This window comes from Bufo bufo, chromosome 4 (genome assembly GCF_905171765.1).
Source record: "Bufo bufo chromosome 4, aBufBuf1.1, whole genome shotgun sequence".
In the NCBI taxonomy this organism is placed as follows: Eukaryota; Metazoa; Chordata; class Amphibia; order Anura; family Bufonidae; genus Bufo; species Bufo bufo.
In genome coordinates, this window is record NC_053392.1 from 451,750,000 (window position 1) to 451,774,934 (window position 24,935).

The following is a 24,935-nucleotide window of genomic DNA, read 5'->3' on the forward strand; positions in this document are numbered from 1 at the left end:
TTATACCTTTGGGTTTCAAAATGCAAATATTTGCCGAATACCTGAATCATATCTAACCGAGGAGCAATTGGTTGAACAAACATTCTATTCTTCTCCTGAAGGATTGTTCACCATCAGTTCAATTTATCCTTTTCATCCTGAAGAAGGTACCTGCACGGTGGAGGAATCCTCCCTTATCTTTGATCATACACTTAATGAGCAGGAAGCCAAGGAATATCGTGAGTTTGCCGATAAGTCTGGGAAGTCAAGTCATGACCTTACTGACAGGCTTGAAGAAGCCTAAGAAATAAGTCAACCTGAAGTTTTTCCAGGGTACCTGGAGATGGTACAGCAGCAAATATCCTTAGCCAATGGATGCTCTAATGATCTAAAGCGCCAACAATTAAAATAAGTTCTCTTGAAGTTAAAGGATATCTTTGCTAAAGATTTCCTATGATTCTGGTCTAACAGATATACACACTGATAGAATTCAGACTGATCCAACTGCACCTCCTGTTTATATCAAGCAATATCGTCTTCCACTAGCATGTTTTGATTCGCTAGCAGAAATAAGGAATCTCAAGGAAAGGTATAAGATCGGTGCACAGTTTTTAGAATAATCCTATTCTTGGTATCCTTTAACGGAATGGTCAATGGCGTTTATGTGCTGATCTCAGACAGTTTAACGAGTATATACAGAACAGACCAAAAGTTTGGACACACCTTCTCATTCAAAGAGTTTTCTTTATTTTCATGACTATGAAAATTGTAGATTCACACTGAAGGCATCAAAACTATGAATTAACACATGTGGAATTATATACATAACAAACAAGTGTGAAACAACTGAAAATATGTCATATTCTAGGTTCTTCAAAGTAGCCACCTTTTGCTTTGATTACTGCTTTGCACACTCTTGGCATTCTCTTGATGAGCTTCAAGAGGTAGTCCCCTGAAATGGTTTTCACTTCACAGGTGTGCCCTGTCAGGTTTAATAAGTGGGATTTCTTGCCTTATAAATGGGGTTGGGACCATCAGTTGCGTTGAGGAGAAGTCAGGTGGATACACAGCTGATAGTCCTACTGAATAGACTGTTAGAATTTGTATTATGGCAAGAAAAAAAGCAGCTAAGTAAAGAAAAACGAGTGGCCATCATTACTTTAAGAAATGAAGGTCAGTCAGCGAAAAATTGGGAAAACTTAGAAAGTAAGGGCTATTTGACCATGAAGGAGACTGATGGGGTGCTGCGCCAGATCCGGCCTCCACAGTCACCGGACCTGAACCCAATCGAGATGGTTTGGGGTGAGCTGGACCGCAGAGTGAAGGCAAAAGGGCCAACAAGTGCTAAGCATCTCTGGGAACTCCTTCAAGACTGTTGGAAGACCATTTCAGGGGACTACCTCTTGAAGCTCATCAAGAGAATGCCAAGAGTGTGCAAAGCAGTAATCAAAGCAAAAGGTGGCTACTTTGAAGAACCTAGAATATGACATATTTTCAGTTGTTTCACACTTGTTTGTTATGTATATAATTCCACGTGTGTTAATTCATAGTTTTGATGCCTTCATAGTCATGAAAATAAAGAAAACTCTTTGAATGAGAAGGTGTGTCCAAACTTTTGGTCTGTACTGTATGTCTGGCTGGCCCGTGCCATATGTCGACCAATGCTTGGTACAAATGCAAGGTGCCAAAATCTTTACCACACTGCTCAGGGATATTGGACCATCAAGGTAGGTCCTGAAGACCAATAAAAATTAGCATTTAGCTTTCGTAAGGAGCAGTTTGCATGGACTAGACTACCATTGGGTTATATAAACTCAGATCATGAAATCGCTGTGTTTTTACATAAAGCTATGCCTGATGCCACTGAAAGAGGAAATTTTACGTACGTGGATGATATTTTGTTGACGAGTACCTCATTTGAAAAACATGTCCAGGAGATTAGGCATGTGCTTAATCAGTTGAGAGGCATGTGATAAAATCTCATTGCAGAAAGCCCAATGGTGTCGTACCAAGGTCAACTTCCTGGGACATGAGGTTACTTTCAAAGGCCTAAATCCCGAGAAGAAGAAGAGGGAGACTGATGAAGTCTAAAATGCCTACCAATGTCAGTGAACTGAGGTCATTTTTGGGTATGATGAATTATTCATGCAAGTTTAATGATAATTATGCAGAAATCAGTAAACCATTGTTAATATTACTAAAGAAAGGTGTACCATGGACGTGGGGGGGGGGGGGGGGGGGGGGGGGAGAGATCAGGAACAAGCCATGATTGAGCTTAAAAGAAAACCTCACTCAAGCCCCATGTCTCGCATATCCATAAGCGGGTAAACCCTTTTATCTGGAAACTGGTTTTACGAACCTCAGTATCAGTGCTGTACTGTCTCAAAAACGAAACAAATTGAAATTATGCAAGTACGTCCCTGTCACCTGTAGAGGTAAAATTTTATGACTCTGAGAAAGCTTTATTAGCCACAGTCTAGGCCCTCCAAAAATTTTTGAAGTTACAATCAGGGTGAGAAAATCATCATTGAAACGACAACAACCCCTGCAAAATTTACAAAGTAACACAATTAGGGATGGTTATTTGTCAAACAGCAGAATAACTGCTTGGACGTTGTCCTTACAAGGATGGCCATAGGAAGTCCGGTAAAAACAAAATAAAAAGAGTCCGGTAGCTCAAGGACTTGCTGAACTTCATTATTGTACAACTCATTCTCAAAAGGAAGAGCTAGTAGATTTCCTAGAGCAGGGGCGGGGAACCTGCGGCCCGCGGGCCGCTTGCGGCCCGCGAAATCATTCAATCCGGCCCCCCATGCGATTGTAAAACACCGCCGCCGATTGTCACTACGGAGCGGAGTAAATGTATTGCTAAACACACTGACAATGAATGGATGATCATGGCGATCATTCATTCATTGTCCGTGTGTTTAGCAATACATTTACTCTGCTCCTGCGGCCCGCCCCTGTTAGCCGGCGCCAGCCAATAGCATTTACTCTGCTCCTGCGGCCCCCCCCCTGTTAGCCGGCGCCAGCCTCCAGCTATTGCACTGCAGCTAAGATGCTTCCCTAGGTTTACAGCCCCGCCCGCCGTGAGTGACGTCACGCCGCCGGGCGGGGATCACCATTTATGCTGGCTGGGATGACACTGATGGGAGGAGCATAGAGAGGACGAGCCAGCGCCACCGACGAGGAACCATTTCCAGCAGCAAGTAAGGCAGCCAGACAGCATCATGAAATACAGCAAATTTTTTTAATATGCAGCATAGCGGCGGGGGGAGGGGGGTAAATGTCCTGCACAGTGCACAGGACATTAATACATAAGTTACCATGACCAGTGCAGGACATTTACCCCCTCCCCCCATGCTGCATATTAAAAAAAAATCACAATGTCATTAGGGGAAAGTTCTTATCTTTATTCAGCAGTTCTGAGTCCCGACAATCTAATCTCCCCACGTCCTCTTATATACAGATACCCTGGCTGAGTAATGTAATTACTGAGAACCTCTGCACAAGGATTACTCCGCCTGAGCCCGAAAACCATCAAATAGTCCCTGCAGAGTAATCCTTGTGCTGCTGATCCCGGCAATTACATTACTCAGTGTATTTGTATAGAAGAGGACATTGGGGCTCAGATTAAATTGTCCGAACTGCTGTATAAGGATAAGAACTTTCCCCTACCAACTTTAACTACTAGTGTTCCTCCACCAGCTAAGCCACAGTACAGTTTGAATCATGTGTCCGGGTTGAAGGCGGAAGGAGACCCGGACACATGATTCAAACCCTGTACAGTCCGGGTCAATCCCGTACAGGTGGCAACCCTAGGTAAATGTCCTGCACCGGTCAATGGTCATGGTAACTCATGTATTAATGTCCTGCACAGTGCAGGGTGCTGTGTAATGTAAAGGGGTCCAGTGATGCAGGGTGCTGTGTATTGTAAAGGGTCCAGTGATGCAGGGCGCTGTGTAATGTAAAGGGGTCCAGAGGTACAGGGTGCTATGTAATGTAAAGGGGTCCAGTGATGCAGGGTGCTGTGTATTGTAAAGGGTCCAGTGATGCAGGGCGCTGTGTAATGTAAAGGGGTCCAGAGGTACAGGGTGCTGTGTAATGTAAAGGGGTCCAGTGATGCAGGGTGCTGTGTATTGTAAAGGGTCCAGTGATGCAGGGCGCTGTGTAATGTAAAGGGGTCCAGTGATGCAGGGTGCTGTGTAATGTAAAGGGGTCCAGTGATGCAGGGTGCTGTTCTTTATTTGTAAAAATTGAGTATATAAATAAAGATTATACAAAAAAAATGTTTGACCAAATAATAACAGGCTAATTTTTAAGTTGATCATTTTGTATGGCCCCCGAATGATGTTACAAAAATCCAAATGGCCCTTGGCAGAAAAAAGGTTCCCCACCCCTGTCCTAGAGGAACAAATATCTTCCCCTTACAAAGCCAATGATGAAGATTATTGTCCTCTACTCCCCTGTGTATACATTGATGGTTGTGCTTATCACACCACCATAGGAGATAAAAGAACACTAGTTGCGGGCATTGGACGGGTGAATTCCCAAATGTTTCCGTAGGTTACAGTATTAGTGCTAAAAGTAGCCAAGTAGCAGAATTAGCTGCTGTATACAAAACTGTTCAAATAGCTCTAAAGCACAATATTAAAGAATTTGTCATAGTCACAGATTCAAGTTATGTACGGAACAGTTTTGTTGAGTAATAACGAGTAAAAACGAAATAACATGTTGCGATCTAATAACAAACCTGTGAAACATGCAAAATTGTTTGGTGTCAGAAGAGTTAGTCCAAAGTAATGGTTTAACCATTTATTGGAAGAAGACTAAAGGTCATTCTAAAACCCAGAACATGGATAAAGAAGGTAATGATTAGCCGATAAGCTTGCCAAACAAGGTGCCATAAATGGTGATCATGTAAACATACATCATTTATTAGAGAAGATGCCCATTGAAGCTTTCACTAGACGCCAAGCTAGGGAACAGTCTGCAACGAATATGGCTCAATGGAGTCAAGAGTCTACAAGTGAGGATCTAATTAAGATCCAAAAGGAAGATCCTATATTTGGAATCTTTTATAATCACATTGAAGATCCTAGTAGCAATCCCATATTGGAGGATAATTATGCCCAAAAAGAACACCTCTGATTACTAGTGAAAACCAAATCTCAATTTAGTATTGTTGATGGTTTATTGATGAGGACCTCAAAGAATGGTATTCAATAGTGGGTAGTTCCCACTACATTTAGAGGCCTAATGTTGCTCACGATGCGCCTTCAGCTGGTCATCATGGGGAGAAAATTACCTATGAATCACTACGTGATTATGCTTATTGGCCTCATATGTTGAAAGATGTTCAAATTTACTGTCAAGGTTTGGTTTGTGCTCAGTTCCAACCTCAAGGTCCCACACATAGTGCCCCACTTCAGAAAAAATGTTTCTCATTGCTATGGTCTGATATACAGATTGACTTTATAAGTCCTGTCACTAGGTCATCAAGGGGAAATAAATACATGTTAACAGTCACTTGTGTGTATACCAAGTGGGTAGAGTGTTTACCAGCTAGTAATAACACAGCCGAAACATGTGCAGCTTTGCTTATTAACAATGTATTTTCTAGATTTGGGTTACCATTAAGGATTGATTCGGACCGTGGATCGCACTTCGGAAGTGAGCTCATGTCTAAGATGTGGAAGATCTTGTGTGTAAAACGGAAATTTTACATTGCTTATCGACCATCTAGTGGATCTGTTGAGCGCTATAACCAGTCCATTGTCAACATCCTTAAAAAGTACGTTAAGGAATCAGGTAAAGACTGGGACTTGAAATTGCCGTTAGTGCTCATGGCTATTAGAGCCACCCCAAGTGCTGCTACCAAGATGTCACCCTTTGAGCTGATATCCAGGATTGCACCTACCATCATGCCACCAATGAGATCCTGCTGATAAAGGTCTAATTCAGACCGAAACATCCCAGGAATACAGTAAAATGTGGCCAAAACATTTGTTCTACTCCTGGATGTGAATAATACTGTATGGAATAATAAGTGATGTGAACACTTCTTTGATTATTAAAAAGAATTGCATATATCTGGACTGGAGTGCCATGGATATTACTACTCACCCTTTGAGCTGATGACAGGTAGGAAAATGGTACTTCCAAAACATCTGTTGTATCGCACGTCGGATCATAATCTGATCAACGCAGTCACGACACATCAGTATGTGGAGAACCTTCGTCAGCATCTTCAACAGGTGTTTCCTTTCGCGCAAAAGAATACCGAGAAAGCAGCAGTAAGTAATAAAACTTATGATATGAAAACCACTAAGAAGAAGTAAAAAGAAAACTTTCTTCCATCGTGGAAAGGTCCTTATGACATCGACAAAATCTCACCTGTGGTTTACAAAGTGAAAATTGATAAAAATGGTTGTGTAGAGAAATGGGTTCACGTTAAAGAACTGTCTGTCATCCTAGGTATCAATTGAGAATAATGGAAGGTGAAGCCGAATTAGAGACTTAAGTATCTTAAGAGAATGTGATAATGATTTGACATTATGATTTCTCTCTCAGCTTACAGATTGCTTCTTTGCAAAATGTTTTACATAGCACAGCCAGAAAACTGCAAATATTAAATGATGAGAGCATGTATTTATAATCTCGATTTCTTTAATAGAAAAGAGTTACAGTCTGCACCAAGATGATGAGGACAACCAAAGATACAGCTGTCGTATGGATGGTGTTGATCCTTGGTGCACAGTTTAGGACTGAACCTGACCGCGAACCGGGTCCTTCCTCAGGAGTTATGTTACCAGATGTTCCAGGATTTCATTAACGGATAAGAAGATTTTATCTTAGAAAAATTTTGGGAAATTTAGATCCAAGGATATCCATTTAATGGAACTAATAATAATAAAATGTATTTATATTAGCGCCATAATATTCCGCAGCACTTTACATGTTCATAGGGTTCATATACAAAACAAAAACAAAAATAACTGGATAATATGCAACTGAAACACTAGGAGTCAGGGCCCTGCTCGCAAGAGCTTACAATCTATGAGGAACTACAATATCACAATTCCAGTAGGAGAGGTACAATAATGGTATATTGCGCATGTGAACAGAGCTCACAACAATGATGGCATGATCCATGCCGAGTTCCGTTCTAACCTGCATGCCAAGGCCATTGGACACAGGATCCGTGTGATCATGTACCTTTCCAGGATCTAAAATTTTTTATATAAATAAAAGATTAATATGGAAAGGATGATGGACGGAGTTCCGGGAAAGACAGTAGCGCTCCCTTATCCGTGTGGTTGGAAAACGAGAGACTTGATTCACATTAAAAATATATTTTGGTGGACATGACATTTCTTCTGACCTTTTTCCCAGTTATGTCTGGGACACTTGAATAACAGGGGAAAGGGAAGGAGGGATTTGTCAGATATATTGAACAGAAAAGGAATCCATATTGTGAAGGCCTACACATATCACATTGCAGATTCGTATATGAACCTTAAGGTAACCATCTTATCTGGTTTCTAAAAGGTCAAAGTGAGTTGAATTTCTAAAGACAGAGAAATGTAAGTGAACAATTAGGAATGTTTGCATAAACATTTCCCAGGTCATAAAATCGAGGGGGAAGGTAGACCGATACCATTAAAATGTTTCATGCATTGAAAACAATGGACTGAATGTGCTAAGATATTTTTTTCCATTCCCAATAAATAGAAGGGGATAATTTTTATATTTCCAGATGTAGCAGGTTTAACACACAAACTCTTAACTAAAATTTCTTAACTCATCGTGTTATCTTGAAACAAAAGCCATTGAAAAGCAATTTAAGGTGTATGTAAACACACATCTCATGAAGCATGTGTATTAACTACTACATCTGTATTAGGATTATAATTGTTACCAATTGATTGTATTGTGATATTATACGCATTAGGTTTAAGTTGAGTACAATCCTGTAACCAAAATAGATTCTTTGGTAAGGTTTACAATATAGTCCCTGACATTTGAAGTTAATTACCTCCTGGCTCAAGTATGTGTAGATAAGAAATTTGGGAAGAGTTTCTTTAAAACTCGTATATTTTTGAAGTAGACTGGATGTCTGACAGTAGTCAGGTTAAATGTCATTCTTATCTATATTTATAACATGGTCCTAGATTTAGGTCAGAGGTTATCTTGTACAAAATTAAAAGAAAATAGAAGTGTTGATTTGTAATTACACCAACTCTTACATAGAACCCTAATGCCCCCTTGGGGTAGAGTTGAGGTAAGAAAAAGTTGATGATGAAATACAAAATGATGTTAATCACGTGGAAGACCAAGTCAAGTCCTTTTTTAGGAAAGAGATAAAAGATAGTATGAGGGGACACAGAGGGGAGCATCAGATCGATCCATCAGATCAATCCAGGAAAGCCACAAAGACACCCAAGAGAGAGGAAAGATCAGAAGGAAAAAAAATTATCGGATTTAATCTTACTTCACAATTGAACCTTGACGCTGATTTCTTCCAGACAGATTCTCTGGTATAGTATACATTTTGTCTGTATATTAGGCAACTGATTAGCCATATACACTATATATATTGTCCTTTATAGGATCTAGAATAATCGTTGAGAAAATCCCACGTCTGCGCCGTTCACTTCTGTATTCGGCGCAGGCGCGGTGAGTGAAGGCCGCGCTCCTGGTGCCGGCTTCCTCACTGTGACTTAGTCGGCGCAGATGCAGTGAGGAAGCCGGCACCAGGAGCGCGGCCTTAACTCACCGCACCTGAGCCGAATACAGAAGTGAACGGTGCAGGATTTTCTCAACGATGCATGGAACCTGGACATTAATCAAGAGGAGCGGGGCGGGCAGAACAGAGGACCTGGGCGGGATAAAAGGGTGAGTAGCACCTAGAGGCTCATTAGCATATTATAAAAGTGTGTATTTTAGCAAAACAGCTGCAGGGAGAAATTTAAAAAACATACTGTTATGTAGTGCTGACATTAGCACATCACTAATGTCAGTCAGCTACATAACAGTAATTCTGATGGTATAAACCCTTTAAAGCAGTCGACCTCTGTGGAGGTCAAAGATAAGGGGGTGGGCTGCTGTGGAGGTCACTGTTTTCAGGGACACTGTGGATATCCTTTAACTTCACACACAAACATTAAATGAAATATACCCGTGCAAAGCCGGGTCATTCTGCTAGCACCCTTTCAATCTCTGAGGCGATTTGTGAGGGACTATTTTTTCATGCAGGTGAAGAACATCTGAACTTACTTGCTACATTGGGACTGGAACGATGATCAGCACGGTTCTTCATCAGTCGATCATCCCCTGGCAGTTTCTTTGGTTCGGAGTATTCTGGCCAAGGAATTTGGGGACTTTCAGGTGACCCGTTCTGACCATTGTTGTTGTAAAGCTCAAAACCCTCACTTTTAGGTCGAGGTTTTCCTGAGCCACGACGATCTGAAAGAATGATTAGAAAAAAAAATATATATATATATATATTGTAATTGACACTTTCAGGTATTTTTAAAGGAATCACTTTGCTACATCAACAAAACAGGAAAGAGTTAACTGAGCAGTATTTACAGAATGTGACCTGATAAACTTTTATATGTGTATAACATAATTTAACCCTTTCACCTTCCTGCCCACGCCATTTTTTGCAAATCCGTCATGTGTCACTTTATGTAGTAATAACTTCGGAACACTTATTTATCCAAGCCATTCTGAGATTGTTTTATCGTGACACATTGTACTTGTGTCACGATAGTTGTAAATTTGAGTCGATATACTTAACCCCTATTCACGAAAAAATCCCAAATTTATCAAAAAAAATCTGGAAAAATTAGCAATTTTCTAAATTTCAATTTCTCTGCTCTTCAAACAAAGTGATACCTCATAAAATATTTATTACTTAAAGAGGACCTTTCACTAGTTTAAAAACTAAAAACTAACTATATTCAGTGGGCAGAGCGGCGCCCAGGGGTCCCCCTGCACTTACTAGTATGTCTGGGCGCCGCTCCGTTCGTCCGGTATAGGCTCCGGTGTCTTCAGCTCCCTCTGTTGTACTGGGCGGAGTTTTTGTATTAGGGTTGTCCCTTGCTGCAGCGCTGGCCAATCGTAGCGCACAGCTCATAGCCTGGGAGTCCACCGGAGCCTATACCGGGCGAACGGAGCGGCTCCCAGACATACTAGTAAGTGCAGGGGGACCCCTGGGTGCCGCTCTGCCCACTGATATAGTTAGTTTTTAAACTAGTGAAAGGTCCTCTTTAACATTCCCCATATGTCTACTTTATATTGGCATCATTTTGTAAATGTCAATTTTATTTTTTTAGGACGTTAGAAAGCTTAGAATTTTAGAAGAAAATTTTAAAGAAACTTTCCAGAACACACTAAGACCCAGTTCAGGTCTGAAGTCACTTTGTGGGGCTTACATAGTGAAAACCCCCCATAAATTGTAGAAACTACACCCTTCAAGCTACTAAAAACTGATTTTACAAACTTTGTTAACCCTTTAGGTATTCCATAAGAATTAAAGGAAAATGGAGATGACCTTTTAAAATGTAACTTTTTTGACAGATTTTCCATTTTAATCGATTTTTCTCTTTAACACATCGAGGGATAACAGCCAAACAAAACTCAATATTTATTACAGTGATTCTGCGGTTTAAAAAAACACCTCACATGTGGTCGTAAACTGATGGAAGGGCACACGGCAAGGCACAGAAGTAAAGGAGCACCATATGGTTTTTGGAAGGCAGATTTTGCTGGACTGGTTTTTAGATGCCATGTCCCATTTTAAGCCCCCCCTCTACAGTAGAAACTCCCAAAAAGTGACCCCATTTTGGAAACTAGGGGATAAGGTGCCAGTTTTATTGGTACTATATTGGGGTACATATGATTTTTAATTTATATATATTACGTTTATGTGAGTCAAGGTAACCAAAAAATGGCTGTTTCGGCAGTTTTTATTTTTTACATTCACCCGACAAGGTAGATCATGTGCTATTTTTATAGAGTAGGTTGTTATGGACGTAAGGATATCTGTCTACTTTCTTTGTTTGATTGTTTCAGTTTTACACAATAAAGCATTTTGAAAAAAAAAAAAATGATGTTTTTATGTCTCCATTTTCTAAACGTCTTATTTTTTTTTTACTTTTCTGCCGATTGTCTTGTGCAGGGCTCGTTTTTTGCATGAAAAGTTTACATTTTTATTGGTACCATTTTTGGGTACATATGATTTTTTGATCATTTATTATTACACTTTATGGGGCAACAGTTTTAAATTTATTTATTTTTCCAGCGTTCAACTGAGGGGTTAGGTCATGTGACATTTTTATAGAGCAGGTTGATATGGACGCAGCATTTGCTCTAACACACCTACGGGCGGCGGCTTACGCAGAGCAGTGTCTTCGGTGACGTAATTAGCTCTGATGGGCGGTCTTTAGCGCTGTCCTAGCCGTTTTACAGGCTAGGGCAGCGCTAAAGCTCACACAATCAGCGCTGGTGACGTCACCTGGCTCAATGCTGGGCGGAATCCTCCGCCTGGCAGCCCGAAGGAGAGCCTGGTTAGTCAACAAAACTACATAAAATGCCTTTGCCCTGTGCGATTCAGCTCCGATGCTCTTGTCAGTGGGGCTGCCTTGGTGAAATTCTGGGTATGTTCGTGTTCATCTCTGAACCTGGACAACCCCTTTAAGGACCAGGCCTTTTTTAGCAAATCTAACATGTGTCACTTTATGTGGGGATAACTTTAAAACTCTTTTACTTATCCAAGCCATTCTGAGATTGTTTTCTCGTTACATATTGTACAGTACTACACGACAGTGGTAAATTGGAGTCTAAATAATTTAAAACAGGCAGCCCCCTCCCCTGACTCGAACATGGGAGCAGTTCATGCTCTTCCTTGCCCTGCGCAGGATCGCACAGGGCAGGCTCTTTTATTTGCTATAACACACCTACGGGCGGCGGCTTATGCCCAGCAGTGTCTTCGGTGACGTCACTAGCTCTGAGGGGCGGTCTTTATAAAACATACCAAATTTACAAAAAAAAATAATTTAATTTCTCTGTTTTTAACCTCTTAAGGACACATGGTGTACCTGTACGTCCTGAGTATTTCCGATCACCGCCCGCCGCCAAATCATTCAGCAGGCACCATGGGACAATGCATGACGGCAATTCAGACCGGCGGTTTGCTGCGTTTCCAGGTTATTCGGGTCTCTGGGGACCCGATAACCCAGAACAGGATGGTGATCGGTGGTGTGATAATACACCACCAATCACCATCCTGCGATCCTGAGAGGTGCTGGTGACATCACCTCTCAGGATCGGCTCTGATTGGCTGCGGGAGGGCGGTTCAAATTATTGCAGCGCTCCTCTCCTTTCTGTGTTCGGGAGCTGAGGAGCACGGCATTGATCTCCTGACCCAGCACCCCTTTTGACTCTCTACAGTCTTATCTGCCACTAAAAAGGTATTTAGGGAAAGGTTAGGGACAGGCAGAGATATTCAGTGAAAGTTTAGTGCAAAAAAAAAAAAAAAAGGTTTTTGTGGGAACACCCTAAATTGGGTGTCTGGGGTCCACACCACAGCTGTGTGACCCCTGCAGCTTGCCCCCCCAACTCTTTTTGGGGCACAAGCATTTATTTTTCTGCGTACGCTGACTGTGTGTCACGGCTGAGGATGGGGAAAATCCTCAGCCGTGCGATGCCAGAAGATGTAAGGCGGCTCAGCCAGGACAGCAGGATTAGGGAGCAGGTCACCTCCTAACACATCCCTAACCTGACCCTAACTCCTAGCTGCATGGGCCGACCTTGAAGGTAGGAGGGCCCATGCTCAGGAACCTCGGATCCCTAACTTACCCTCCGACCGGTCCCTGAACTAGGAGTCAGGGTAAGACGGCCTGTTCCTTCTGGACATGGAGGAACAGGGGTCTCACTGGCCAAGCTGCAAGGAATGGGGAAACACATACAACATACAGATATGACATCGCACGGCTGAGGATTTTCCCCATCCTCAGCCGTGACAGTATGACCACAAGGGTGGCCCCCACTGGCAGATGATATACACAGGAGGCTGCTCCAGCTACACATGGCTGAAGCAACCCACTGAGACATGCCAAACACTGAGGCTTTATAGGCCTAAGAGGCCACACCCACACAGACACACCCAGTGTCTCACACACACAAAGGGAGTTAACCCTTCCAACACCAGGGAAGGGAAAACACCATTTAAAGGGGAAGTGTCCAAACAAAGATCACACTGTGGCTGTTGCCGCAGGCAACGACATGGGTGGCTACCATGTCCTGGGAGTCAGCCCGCAGGCCGGGACACTGCCACCACATGTACACATCCAACCAAATGTTGCCACGGGCAGCCACAGTGAAGGGAAGAGTCCTAGTGCACACACAACACAAAACGCAGTGCACCACCGACAAACAAACACAACACCCAACATGAAGGTTGTTAGGTGCAACCGCATGCAATGCAGCAAGCTGCCCAGCACCACTCAGGTTGCTCTGCTGAAACCAACACCATACAACTAGTTGCCCGCGGCAACCACAGGTGAGGCCACAAACCAGCGGCCCTCAGCTGTGATTGAAGACAAAACCAAACCGCAGGCAACCGCATGCGGTTGAGGAGTCACGACCATAGCCCTAGCCATGACACTGTGTCTTAGCACCCGGCCACTGTTAGCGCATTGCACACCCCACTGCTGATCAGCTTCCGACGGCTGATCAGAGCGTTAGAATTTTTGTTCAAAATTTTTTCACATTTTTTGCCCTTTTATTTCGTTTTTTTTCTCTGTTAGGTTTAGGGTAAGTACGTGAACACCCGCACACCAAATAAAGATTTACACACACACACACACACCCCCCTACGGCCCGCCGGATGTTCTCGGCCGAGGCGGCATACGCCCAGCTTGCCTCCGACTTAGAGTCCCAGTGAGGACGAGGATGACCCCACTTTACTTTTGTCATCCGCGTCCTCCTCATCATCTACTTTGTGAGAGTACCTCAGGGTACACAAGTTTCGTATGTACGAGGGGAGAGATTCCCGTATTGAACCCCCAGAATGTCCCCCCACTCTGGGTGTTAGCGGGAAACTTGTGTGGGACCTTATGCACCTACTGCTAGATAAGGGTTACCACATGTACGTGGATAACTTTTAAACTAGTATACCCTTGTTCCAGTCCCTCGGCGCCAGATCCATGTCCACTTGTGGGACGGTGGGGAAAAATCTATGCGGCAAGTTTGTAAAATCTGTTTTGAATACCTTGAGGGGTGTAGTTTCTTAGAGGTGGTCACTTTTACAGAGTTTCTACTCTAGGGGTGCATCAGGGGGGCTTCAAATGGGACATTGTGTAAATAAACCAGTCCAGCAAAATCTGCCTTCCAAAAACCACACGGCGCACCTTTCCCTTTACGCCCTACCGTGTGCCTGTACAGTAGTTTACGGCCACATATGGGGTGTTTCTGCAAACTACAGAATCAGGGCAATAAATATAGGGTTTTGTTTGGCTGTTAACCTGTGCTTTGTTACTGGAAAAAATGGATTAAAATTGAAAATTTGCAAAAAAAATTGAAATTTTCAAATTTAATCTCCATTTGCCAATAACTCTTGTGTAACACCTAAAGGGTTAACAAAGTTTGTAAAATCAGTTTTGAATACCTTGAGGGGTGTAGTTTCTAGAATTGTGTCATTTTTTGGTGGTTTCTATTATGTAAGCCTCACAAAGTGACTTCAGACCTCTACTGGTCCTTAAAAAGTCGGTTTTTGAAGATTTGCTTCTAAACTTCTAAGCCTTGCAACATCCCCAAAAAATTCCCAGAATGATCCAAACATGAAGTACACATATGGTAAATGTAAAGTAATAACTATTTTTGTAGGTATCATTACTATGTATTACAGAAGTAGAGAAATTGAAACTTGATAATTTTTCCAAAATTTTTGTAAATTTGGTATTTCTTTTATAAATAAAAATAAATTGTTTTGATTCCATTTTAACCAGTTTCATGAAGTACAATATGTGACGAAAAAAAAATCTCAGAATGGCCTGGATAAGTCAAAGCGTTTTAACGTTATCACCACATAAAGTGACACTGGTCAGAATTGCAAAAAATGACCTGGTCCTTAAGGTGAAATATGGCCGTGTCCTTAAAGGATAACTGTCGTTTTTTTGGAGTATTGGATTGTGGTGATTAATATCACCTTGGTGGCCCTATTTCAACTTTTCACTGTGTAATCAATTACCCCTTAATTCCACATTTTTGTTCCCTGTACTGCCTATTTTTACCTGTGCTTAAAATAGGGTTGCTAGGCATGGTCCGTCTATCTGTTGAAAGACTGAGCACGCAGCGTACAGGCTCACATTACTGACAGCCAGGGACTGTAAGTAAATGATTAAAGCCAGCTCCTCCCCAGCAGCTGATAACAGTGCCTGGGCTGTGTGCACTTCTCCCTGTCCCTGTGCTTGGCAGACGCTCCCTCACTCAGCAGAGCTGGAGCAGCGCACAACAGGGAAGGAAGATCTGCCATCTGCTCAGTGTATAAATGAAAGCAACATGTGGTAAGAAGACCCCTTTGTGCTGCAGGAGATTAACCCTTTAGGGGGAGAGCTCTGGTTACTGACACTTTTGGGGGGCTATTGTTACTGGCTAGTGCATGTGAGGAGCTCAATGCATTGTGGGTAGTGAGGGCAGGCGGGATGAGCCTCAGGGTGAGAGCAGTGGCGGCCATCTTAACTGAATAGTGAAATTGCAGTTTTATGCAGACTGGTTGCTAAGGGCTGAATCTTATTAAATATGGGGTAAGTCAGTCTAATAGTAACTGATTCTGGAATATCATGTTATTAGTAACTACATATATGAAAATTGAAATTAGGGTCTAAATGTGACAGTTATCTTTTAATGGGTTAAAACAGATAGTGATACCTCCTAAAATAGTTATTACTTTACATTTCCTATAGGTCTACTTCATGTTTAGATCATTTTGTAAATTACATCTTTTTTTGGGACGTTAAAAGGCTTAGAAGTTTAGAAGCAAATGTTAAAAGAAAATTTCCAAAACACAATTTTTAAGGACCAGTTCAGGTCTGAAGTCAGTTTGTGGGGCTTACATAAAAGAAACCACCCATAAATAGCCCCATTTTAGAAACTTCACCCCTTAAGGTATTCAAAACCGATTTTCCAAAATTTTTAACCATTTAGTTGTTCCACAAGAATTAAAGGCAAAAAGTAGAAGAAATTTCAGAATTTCACTTTTTTGGCAGATTTTCCATTTTAATCAATTTTTTTCAGTAACAAAGCAAGGGTTAACAGCCGAACAAAACTAAATATTACCCTGATTCTGTAGTTTACTGAAACGCACCATTTGTGATCGTAAACTGCTGTATGGGCACACGGCAGGGCGCAAAAGGAAAGGAGAGCCATGTTTTTGGAGAGCAGATTTCACTGGGATAATTTTAAATAGCCATGTGACATTTGAAGACCCCTTGATCCACGCCTAGAGCAGAAACTCCCCCAAAAAAAGTGACCTCATTTTGGAAACTATGGGATAAGGTGGCAGTTTTGTTGATACTATTTTAGGGTACATATGATTTTTGGTTGCTCTATATTACAGTTTTTGTGAGGCAAGGTAACAAAAAATAGTTGTTTTGGCACAGTTTTTATTTTTTGTTGTTTTGCCACAATACCAAATATGACTACTTTTTTGGTTATTTGTTTCAGTTTTAAACAATAAATGCATTTTTGAACAAAAACAATAAATCATGTTTTAGTGTCTCCATATCCTGAGAGCCATAGTTTTTTAAATTTTTTGGGCAAGTGTCTTCGGTAGGGTCTCATTTCTTGCGGGATGAAATGACTGTTTAATAGGTACTATTTTGGGGTGCGTATGACTTTTTGATTGCTTTGTATTACACTTTTTGTGATGGAAAGTGACCAAAAAGGTTTTTTTACAGCGTTTTTATTTTTTTACGTGGTTAACCTGAGGGGTTAGGTCATGTGATATTATAATAGACCTGGTTGTTATGGACACAGTGATACCAAATACTTTTTTTTTCACTTTTAACACAATAAAAAGCATTTAAAAAAAATATATATAATGTTTTAGTGTCTCCATATTCTGACAGCCATCATTTTTTTTTTTTTTTCCCGATTGTTTTATGTAGGGGCTTATTTTTTGCGGGATGAGGTGATAGTTTGATAAATACTATTTTGGGGGGCATATGCCTTTGTCATCGCTTGGTGTTGCACTTTTTGTGATTTAAGGTTACAAAAAAAATTGTTGTTTTAGCATAGTTTTTATAAAAAAAAATTTACGGTGTTCAGGTGAGGGGGTGGATCATGTGATATTTTCATAGAGCCGGTCATTACGGATGTGGCAATACCCAATATGTATTTTTATTTTTTACAAATTTTATGTGTTTTATTTTGGCAAAGGGTATATTTTTTTTTTTACTTGAAACTTTTTTTTTACTCAGGGACTTTTACTTCTGGGGTCTGATCCTTTCTGCAATGCATTACAATGCAACCTGTATTGTAATGCATTGGCTCTCAGCTTTAATGCTGACAGCCTGTCTGTGAGACCCAGACTAAGGGCTGGATCTCACAGGCTTCCGTAGGAGTAAAGCCCCGAGGCCTATGGAAGGCATCAGGCTTGCCTTCTCTGCCATCGGGTTCCGCTACTGCAGAGCGGGAACCAGATGAAGATGTGGAGGACACCCGTTCCCTCTGCATGCTGCGGGCAAAGCGTATTGGTGTTTTCACCGCTGCCGGCCGAATGCAGCAGGGGTCCAGCTGTCAGCTCCTGCACCCGCTAGATCAGCCCGCTGTACATGTATAGTGTTTGTCTTTAAGTCACATCCATCAGTGCGTACATGTACGGCGGGGGTTCTTAAGAGGTGAAAGGAGATTTAAAGAGGACCTGTCACCACAAAATGCAATACAATCTGAGCAGCTTGAATATATACATTCATTTATATTTGTGGGAAAAGATGCAGTAAAACGTGTCATTTATACCCCAGCCCTGCGAAAAGCTCTCAGTACACAGGGGAGGTGTTACCAGTGACAGACAGCATTCCCTGTGTAAAAGTGCATTTACACACGTCATGCAGCAGCCGCGATCTGCACCTGAAATATGCCTAATATAGGCGGATTTCAGCATCATAAATGACCCCTTTAATTCTTCACACAGCTCTGTCGAGAGAAAAATAAACAAAGTTGTCAGAAAATGTCTGTACTGGTACCCAGGAGGCAGTTCAATAGCAACATGGCACCCATAAACCAATCCATCAAAATCTGCACTAAAAGATCCAAAAGGTGTTTTTTCCCTTTTGAACCCAGCAGCATACCCAAACAGCAATTTATGTTCACATTTATGGCATTTTACCATTCAGTAGAACCCACCTAAAGATTTTAAGGGCATGGTGTGTCTCAGATGGCACATGGTGGGCACTTAATATTGTGCACCAAAATGCCATATCTGTGGAAAACTTACAATTTTAATTTCACAAAGTCTCATGTTCATAATTTTTGCAAACCACCTGTGGGCGGTGTAGTTTTCAATATAGGTTAATTTCTCGAGGGTTTCATCTACAGTTGTCAACACAAGATCCAAATATCTCCACAATGGGCCTCAAATGTGCATAGAAAATATTTCCCCGATTCAAGGGTTGGGGTCGAAGGCCACCACCTGAGTGCCGACCGCACCTTTCGGAGTAGGACGATGTGACGGTCCAGGGAATCCGGCGACTTGAAACAAGTCGACAAGATTGTTCACTGAAGTGAACGGGTGTGAAATTGAGCAAACTGAATCACTTCGAAAGAAGCGACCATTGCCCCCAAGACTTTAATGCAGAACCGAATGGAAGGGTCGATTGACCAACGAAGGGCTAGCCGCTTGTCCAGAGGCAGGCCCACCACCGCCGCGACCGTGTCGAGGATCATACCTATAAAAGAAGTTATCCGTCTGGCAGGACGCAGTGAAGACTTTTGGAAGTTCACCAACCACCCTACCGCGCCATGGTATCCAGAGTGATACACAGGCTGTCCTCGTTCTGTCCAAAAGTCGCAGCTTTGACTAGGAGGTCGTCCAGATAGGGGATCAGGGTGATGCCCCTGGTTCGAAGAAGCGCCATGAGAGGAGCAAGTACCTTTGTAAAAACATGCGGCACCGTCGCCAGGCCAAAGGGAAGGGCGACGAACTGATAGTGGTGATGCCCTAATGCAAAGCGGAGGAACCGCTGATGAGCTGGGGCAATGGGGACGTATAAGTACGTGTCCCGAATGTCTATAGAAGAGAGAAATTTTATGTGCAATTTGAGGTCCAGGACCGGGCAAACCGACCCTTCTTTTTTGGGGACGACAAACAGGTTGGAATAGAAACTCGTGAAACTGTGAAAATCACACCTCCCGCAAGGAGAGACTGGATGGCCTGGAAAAAGGATGCCGCCCGACACGGATCCCTGGGCGGCTGGGAGGAGAAGAAACTGTGCGGTAGAGGGGACTTAAGCTCGATCTTGAAACCCGAGGTTACGATTTTGAGCGCCCACACGCTGGAGCTGTGGGCCCGCCACACTTGCTGAAAAAGGAGTAGGCGACTCCCCCCCCCCCCCCCCCCCCACCCGAGAGGGTGGGGGCGCATCTTCATGCGGAGAACTGCTTGCCGGACGAAAGACATGCAGGCTTTGTCTGCGGACGTCAGGCAGGTTGAGAACGGAGGGAGCTCCGAATAGGGCGCAAGATGCGTCGCTTGTCCCCCCCTTGCCGCAGGTGCCCAATTTTACAAACTTTTTTTTAATCCTTCAGGTGTTCCACAAGAATTAAAAGAAAAGGGGAGGACATTTTTAAATTACACGTTTTTGGCAGATTCTCCATTTTAATTCATTTTTCCATGTAACACATCGAGGGTTAACAGCCAAATAAAACTCAATATTTATTACCCCGATTCTGCAGTTTACAGAAACACCCCATATGTGGTCGCAAACTGCTGTACGGGAACACAGCAGAGCGCACAATTTTTTAAAGAAAAACAATCAAGCTTTTATGTCTTCATTTTTAGAAAGCCAAATCTTTTTTATTTTTGGGGCGATTGTCTTAATTAGGGTCTCATTTTTTGCGGGAGGAGATGAAGGTTTGATTGGTACTATTTTGGGGTAGATACTACTTTTTGATCGTTTGGTATTACACTTTGAGTACTGTACATTTATTTTTTGGCACAGTATTTATTATTTTTATTTTTTTACGGTGTTCACCAGTTAGCTCATGTGATATTTTTATAGAGCAGGTTGTTACGGATGCAGCTATACCTAATATGTTTTTTTTTTTTTAATATAATTTGGTTTTAAACAATAAAAGCAATTTTGAAACAAAAAAATTATGCTTTTATGTCTCCATTTTCTGAAATCCATATCTTTTCTATTTTTTGGCCGATTGTCTTATGTAGGGTCTTTTTTATTGCGACATGAGATGACGGTTTGATTGGTATTATTTTTGGGTACATACCAAGCGATCAAAAAGCAGTATTACACGTGAGAAGGTCCGGGAAGGTTTTAGAGTGGGTCTCGGTTCTCTAGGATGTACTGTTCCTGAGAAATTCCCCAAAAATTATCTGCATTAGCCAATACAAGCCTGCAAGTCTCTCTTTTCACATCCCAACTGCCATACACACAGTCACATGTCCCTTATCAGCCAATAGAAGCTCGCAGGTCATACTCCAGGTTTCCATAACAACTGATCACAGGTTTTAGCAGTTCGCATGTCCTTAAAAATTCAGTCATATAACGTGTCAGGATTAGATACACAGCTCAGCAGGCAGTATCACACAGGATAGGATTAGATACACAGCTCAGCAGACATTATCACACAGGATAGGATTAAATACACAGGTCAGCAGACCGCATCACACAGGATAGGATTAGATACACAGCTCAGCAGACAGTATCACACAGGATAGCATTAGATACACAGCTCAGCAGACAGTGGGGCAGGATGCTGTAGAGGTCAATGTTATGGGAGATACTGTCGATATCCGTTAACGACACACAGAAACCTGAAATTAAATAGATGAAATACTTGTGCGAAGCTGGGTCCTTCTGCTATAGTCTCATATATATATAAAAATTAGTTTGTCTGTCTGCTCTTTTATGCGCGACCAAATGACTGGACCGATCTTCACCAAATTTCTCAGCTCTCTAGGACGTACCATTCTTGAGATAGTCCCAAATAATGACCTGCATTAGCCAATAAAAACCTGCAAGTCTTTCTCTTCATATCCCAACTGCCATACACACGGTCAGATGTCCCTTACCAGCCAATAGAAGCTCGCAGGCCCTTAGTCTCCACATGCACACAGTTTTACTCTAGGTTTCCATGAAGCCGGAATTAGACTTACCGATAATTGATTTTCCACGAATCCACCATGACGACCCAGAGAGATTGACCCCTGACCTCTGTAGGGGCAGGAACAGAGATTGGTGGTGGGAGGGGTCCTTTTAACCATTCACCAGTGAGTTCCAGATTATAGTGCCACAACCACCGGTAAAGAAGTGAAACAACTCCAGTTTTTTTTTTTTTCCCTTGGTATTAACTCATACCAAGTCTGCATAATAATTTTCTGGGTGGGATATCATGCCGTCATGGTGGATTCGTGGAAAATGAATTACCGGTAAGTCTAATTCCGGCTTTCCACTTCACCACCATGACGGCCCAGAGAGACATAACAGATTATATACGTCTTGGGGTGGGGCAACGGCCTGTAGGACCTTTCTGACCAAAGGCCAGGTCGGAAGACCTGGATAAGTCAAGTCTATAATGTTTAATAAAAGTGTTTAGATTGGACCAGGTTGCGGCCCGGCATATCTGATCTAGGGAAGCGCCTGCTTTTTCAGCGAATGAGGCAGATATGGCTCTCGTAGAGTGAGCCCGAATGACGTCTGCACAGCTGATGCCTTCCATCTTGTAACAGTCTGTAATAGCCTGTTTTACCCATAGATCGGGAAGCTGCTTTACCTTTATTTTTACCGCTGAAGAGTACTAGTAAAATGTCCACCTTTCTTAGGTCCTTAGTGACCTCTAGGTATTTTAGTACTGTTCGTTTGACGTCCAGGGTATGTGACCTCTAGGTATTTTAGTACTGTTCGTTTGACGTCCAGGGTATGTGACCTCTAGGTATTTTAGTACTGTTCGTTTGACGTCCAGGGTATGGAATCGTTCCTCCCCAGAATTCTTAGGATTCTCGCAAAAAGAGGGAAGAACGATCTCCTGGTTTCTATGGAAGTCTGTTACTACTTTTGGTAAAATCCCCGCGTCTAGCCTCAAGGTAATTCGATCTTCCTGGATTGTGAGGTATGGTTGTCTTATTGACCATGCCTGGATCTCGCACAGTCTTTTTGCTGATGTTATTGCTACAAGAAAAGCCACCTTCTGAGAAAGGTGCTTTAGGGAACCCGAGTCCAGGGGTTCGTAAGACCTGTGAGTCCCCTAAGGACAATGTTTAAGTCCCAGGTAGGCACCCTTGATTTAAGAGATGGTCTTAGTCTGGCTGCGGACCTCAGGAATCTTTGGATCCATCTATGGCTGGCTAATGTGGATGGAGAACCGGCCCCTGGATCAGGATATCTTTCCTCCTTGGGAGAAAGAATACTTCCTGTGGGGAGAGGTTGGTTAGGATCGAGAACCAGCTCCTGTTGGGCCAGTACGGGGTGACCAGGATTATTCTGGCCTTGTCCCTGATGATCTTCTGGAGAACCCTTGGGATTAACGGGAACGGAGGGAAGGCATATGCAAGATCCCAGTTCCAGTGCAGGGAGAAGGAGTCGATCGCTAGAGGCCTGTCCGTCGGGTTTAGGGAGCAAAAGGTTGATACCTTTGCGTTTTTCCTTGAAGCGAATAGATCTACCAATGGGAGGCCCCATCTCTGGACAATTAGATTGTAGATGTCTATGTTTAGAGACCATTCCCCCTGGTCTATAGTGGTCCTGCTGAGGAAGTCCGCAGCGCTGTTTAGGCTTCCTTTTAAATGAATCGCAGATACTGATTTTACTTTTTTTCCCCCCAAAGGAAGATTCTTCTGGACAGACTTTCTAGTTTTTGAGACCGTGTGCCCCCCTGGTGTTTGAGGTAGGACACGGTCGTTACATTGTCTGAATACATTTTTATATGCTGGTTCTTTAGTTTTGGAGCAGCTGCTCGTATTGTCTCCCAAACTGCCCTGAGCTCTCTGTAATTTGAGGACTGAGCTGCAATTTGAGGAGACCAGACTCCCTGGTAGAGGTTGGAGTATATTTTTGCGCCCCATCCCTTTGCGCTGGCATCTGTCTGAACATGCACTGCTGGGGGTTTGAGCCAAACCATGACCTTTTTTTGATTTTCTGTGTGAAGCCACCACCGGACTGAAGATTTTACATGGCCCAGGATCAGGATCTTTTTGTCTAGAGATGACAGATGTTTGTCCCATCTCCTTAGAAGCCAGGACTGAAGGGCCCTGTAATGGACCTGGCACCAAGGGACTGCTATAATACAGGCTGTCATTTGACCTAAAAGGCTCATTGTTTCTCTGAAGGAGAAGAAGCGATGTCCTAGGAAGGCCCTGATTGATGTCTGAAGGTTCTGAATTCTTTCTGCTGGAAGAAAGATTGTCTGTTTTACCGAATCCAGCAATACCCCTAGGAATTTTACCCTAGTATCCGGAACTAGGGATGACTTTTTCAGGTTCATCACCCAACCTAGGGCTGTTAAAAGGGCGCAGAAGGTCTCTCGATCCGCTATTGACTGATCCCCGGTGTCTGAAATCAGCAAAAAGTCGTCTAGGTAAGGAACGATAGTCACCCCCTGAGATCTCAGGGAGGCGACCATCTCTACCACCAGTTTCGTGAAAATCCTTGGGGCTGAGGTCAGCCCGAAGGGGAGAGCCACGAACTGGAAATGATGAACAGAGCCTCTGTGATCCTTCAATGCAAAACGCTGGAGCCTCTGAGACTGGATGTGAATAGGAACATGATATATGCGTCCTTCAGGTCGATTGTGCAAAGGAACGCGCCTTTTTGAATTAAAGGAATGGTAGAGTCTAGGAATTCCATTTTAAATTTTTTGTAAACTACGAATCGGTTCAACTTTTTGAGGAACCCCCTGGCTTTTTTACTAAGAAAAGGTTGGAGTAGAATCCCTGCCCCCTTTGAGGCTCGGGAACAGGAACCACTACTCCTAAGTCCAGAAGATTCTGGACCTCCTTCCAAATTTGGTTCTGCTGGAATGGGGAAGAGTGGTGAGATACCAGAAATACATTCGGAGGGGGGGGGGGGGGGGGAGATAACTCTATCCTGTAGCAGTTTCTGATAAGAACTTGCGCCCAGGGATTGGGAGAAGTATGATTAAGGAGGTATCCTTATCCTCTACCTTTACCCCCCTCTTGGATGACTCCAACGTCCAGATTTACCTTTACCACGAAAGGAACTATTTTGGGGGTCTTGGTTACGAAAGGAGGGTGTCTTTTTAGGGGTTTTCTCTTTAGGGAACCCTTTCTTTTTATCAGCAGCCTTCTCGAGGATCTTGTACAATACAGGACCAAACACGTATTCGCCCGAGAAGGCTATAGAGCACAGCTTCATTTTTGAAGTGATGTCGCCTGACCAAGATTTCATCCACAGTGCCCTCCGGGCAGCATTGGACGAAGCCGCGTCCTTGGCCGAGAATCTAATCGTCTCGGCGGAGGCATCCGCTAAGAACCCCGTGGCAGATTTTAACAAGGCAATAGAGTAATATTTGTTCCCTTGACGTCTTGTTGATTAGATGATTCTCTAATTTAATTAGCCACACGTACATAGACCTGGCGACTGAAGTAGCAGCTATGTTGGTCTTAACACTGAACATAGCTGCCCCCCAGGATTTTTTTAATAGACTGTCCGCCTTCCTCTCCATGGTGTCCTTTAACTGAGAGGAGTCCTCGAATG

The 24,935-nt window shown here is 42.8% G+C and overlaps 1 protein-coding gene across 11 annotated transcripts in view; it reads right to left on the bottom strand.

The window, feature by feature from the left end:
* Positions 1 to 24,935, bottom strand: part of AFDN (afadin, adherens junction formation factor) — a 508,028-nt gene that overhangs the window by 112,979 nt on the left and 370,114 nt on the right. For all 11 annotated transcript variants that reach the window (XM_040429419.1, XM_040429420.1, XM_040429421.1 and 8 more), the window contains one exon: positions 9,259 to 9,447. In XM_040429419.1, the coding sequence (XP_040285353.1) occupies positions 9,259 to 9,447 (189 nt within the window). The remainder of the gene's footprint in view (positions 1 to 9,258; positions 9,448 to 24,935) is intronic.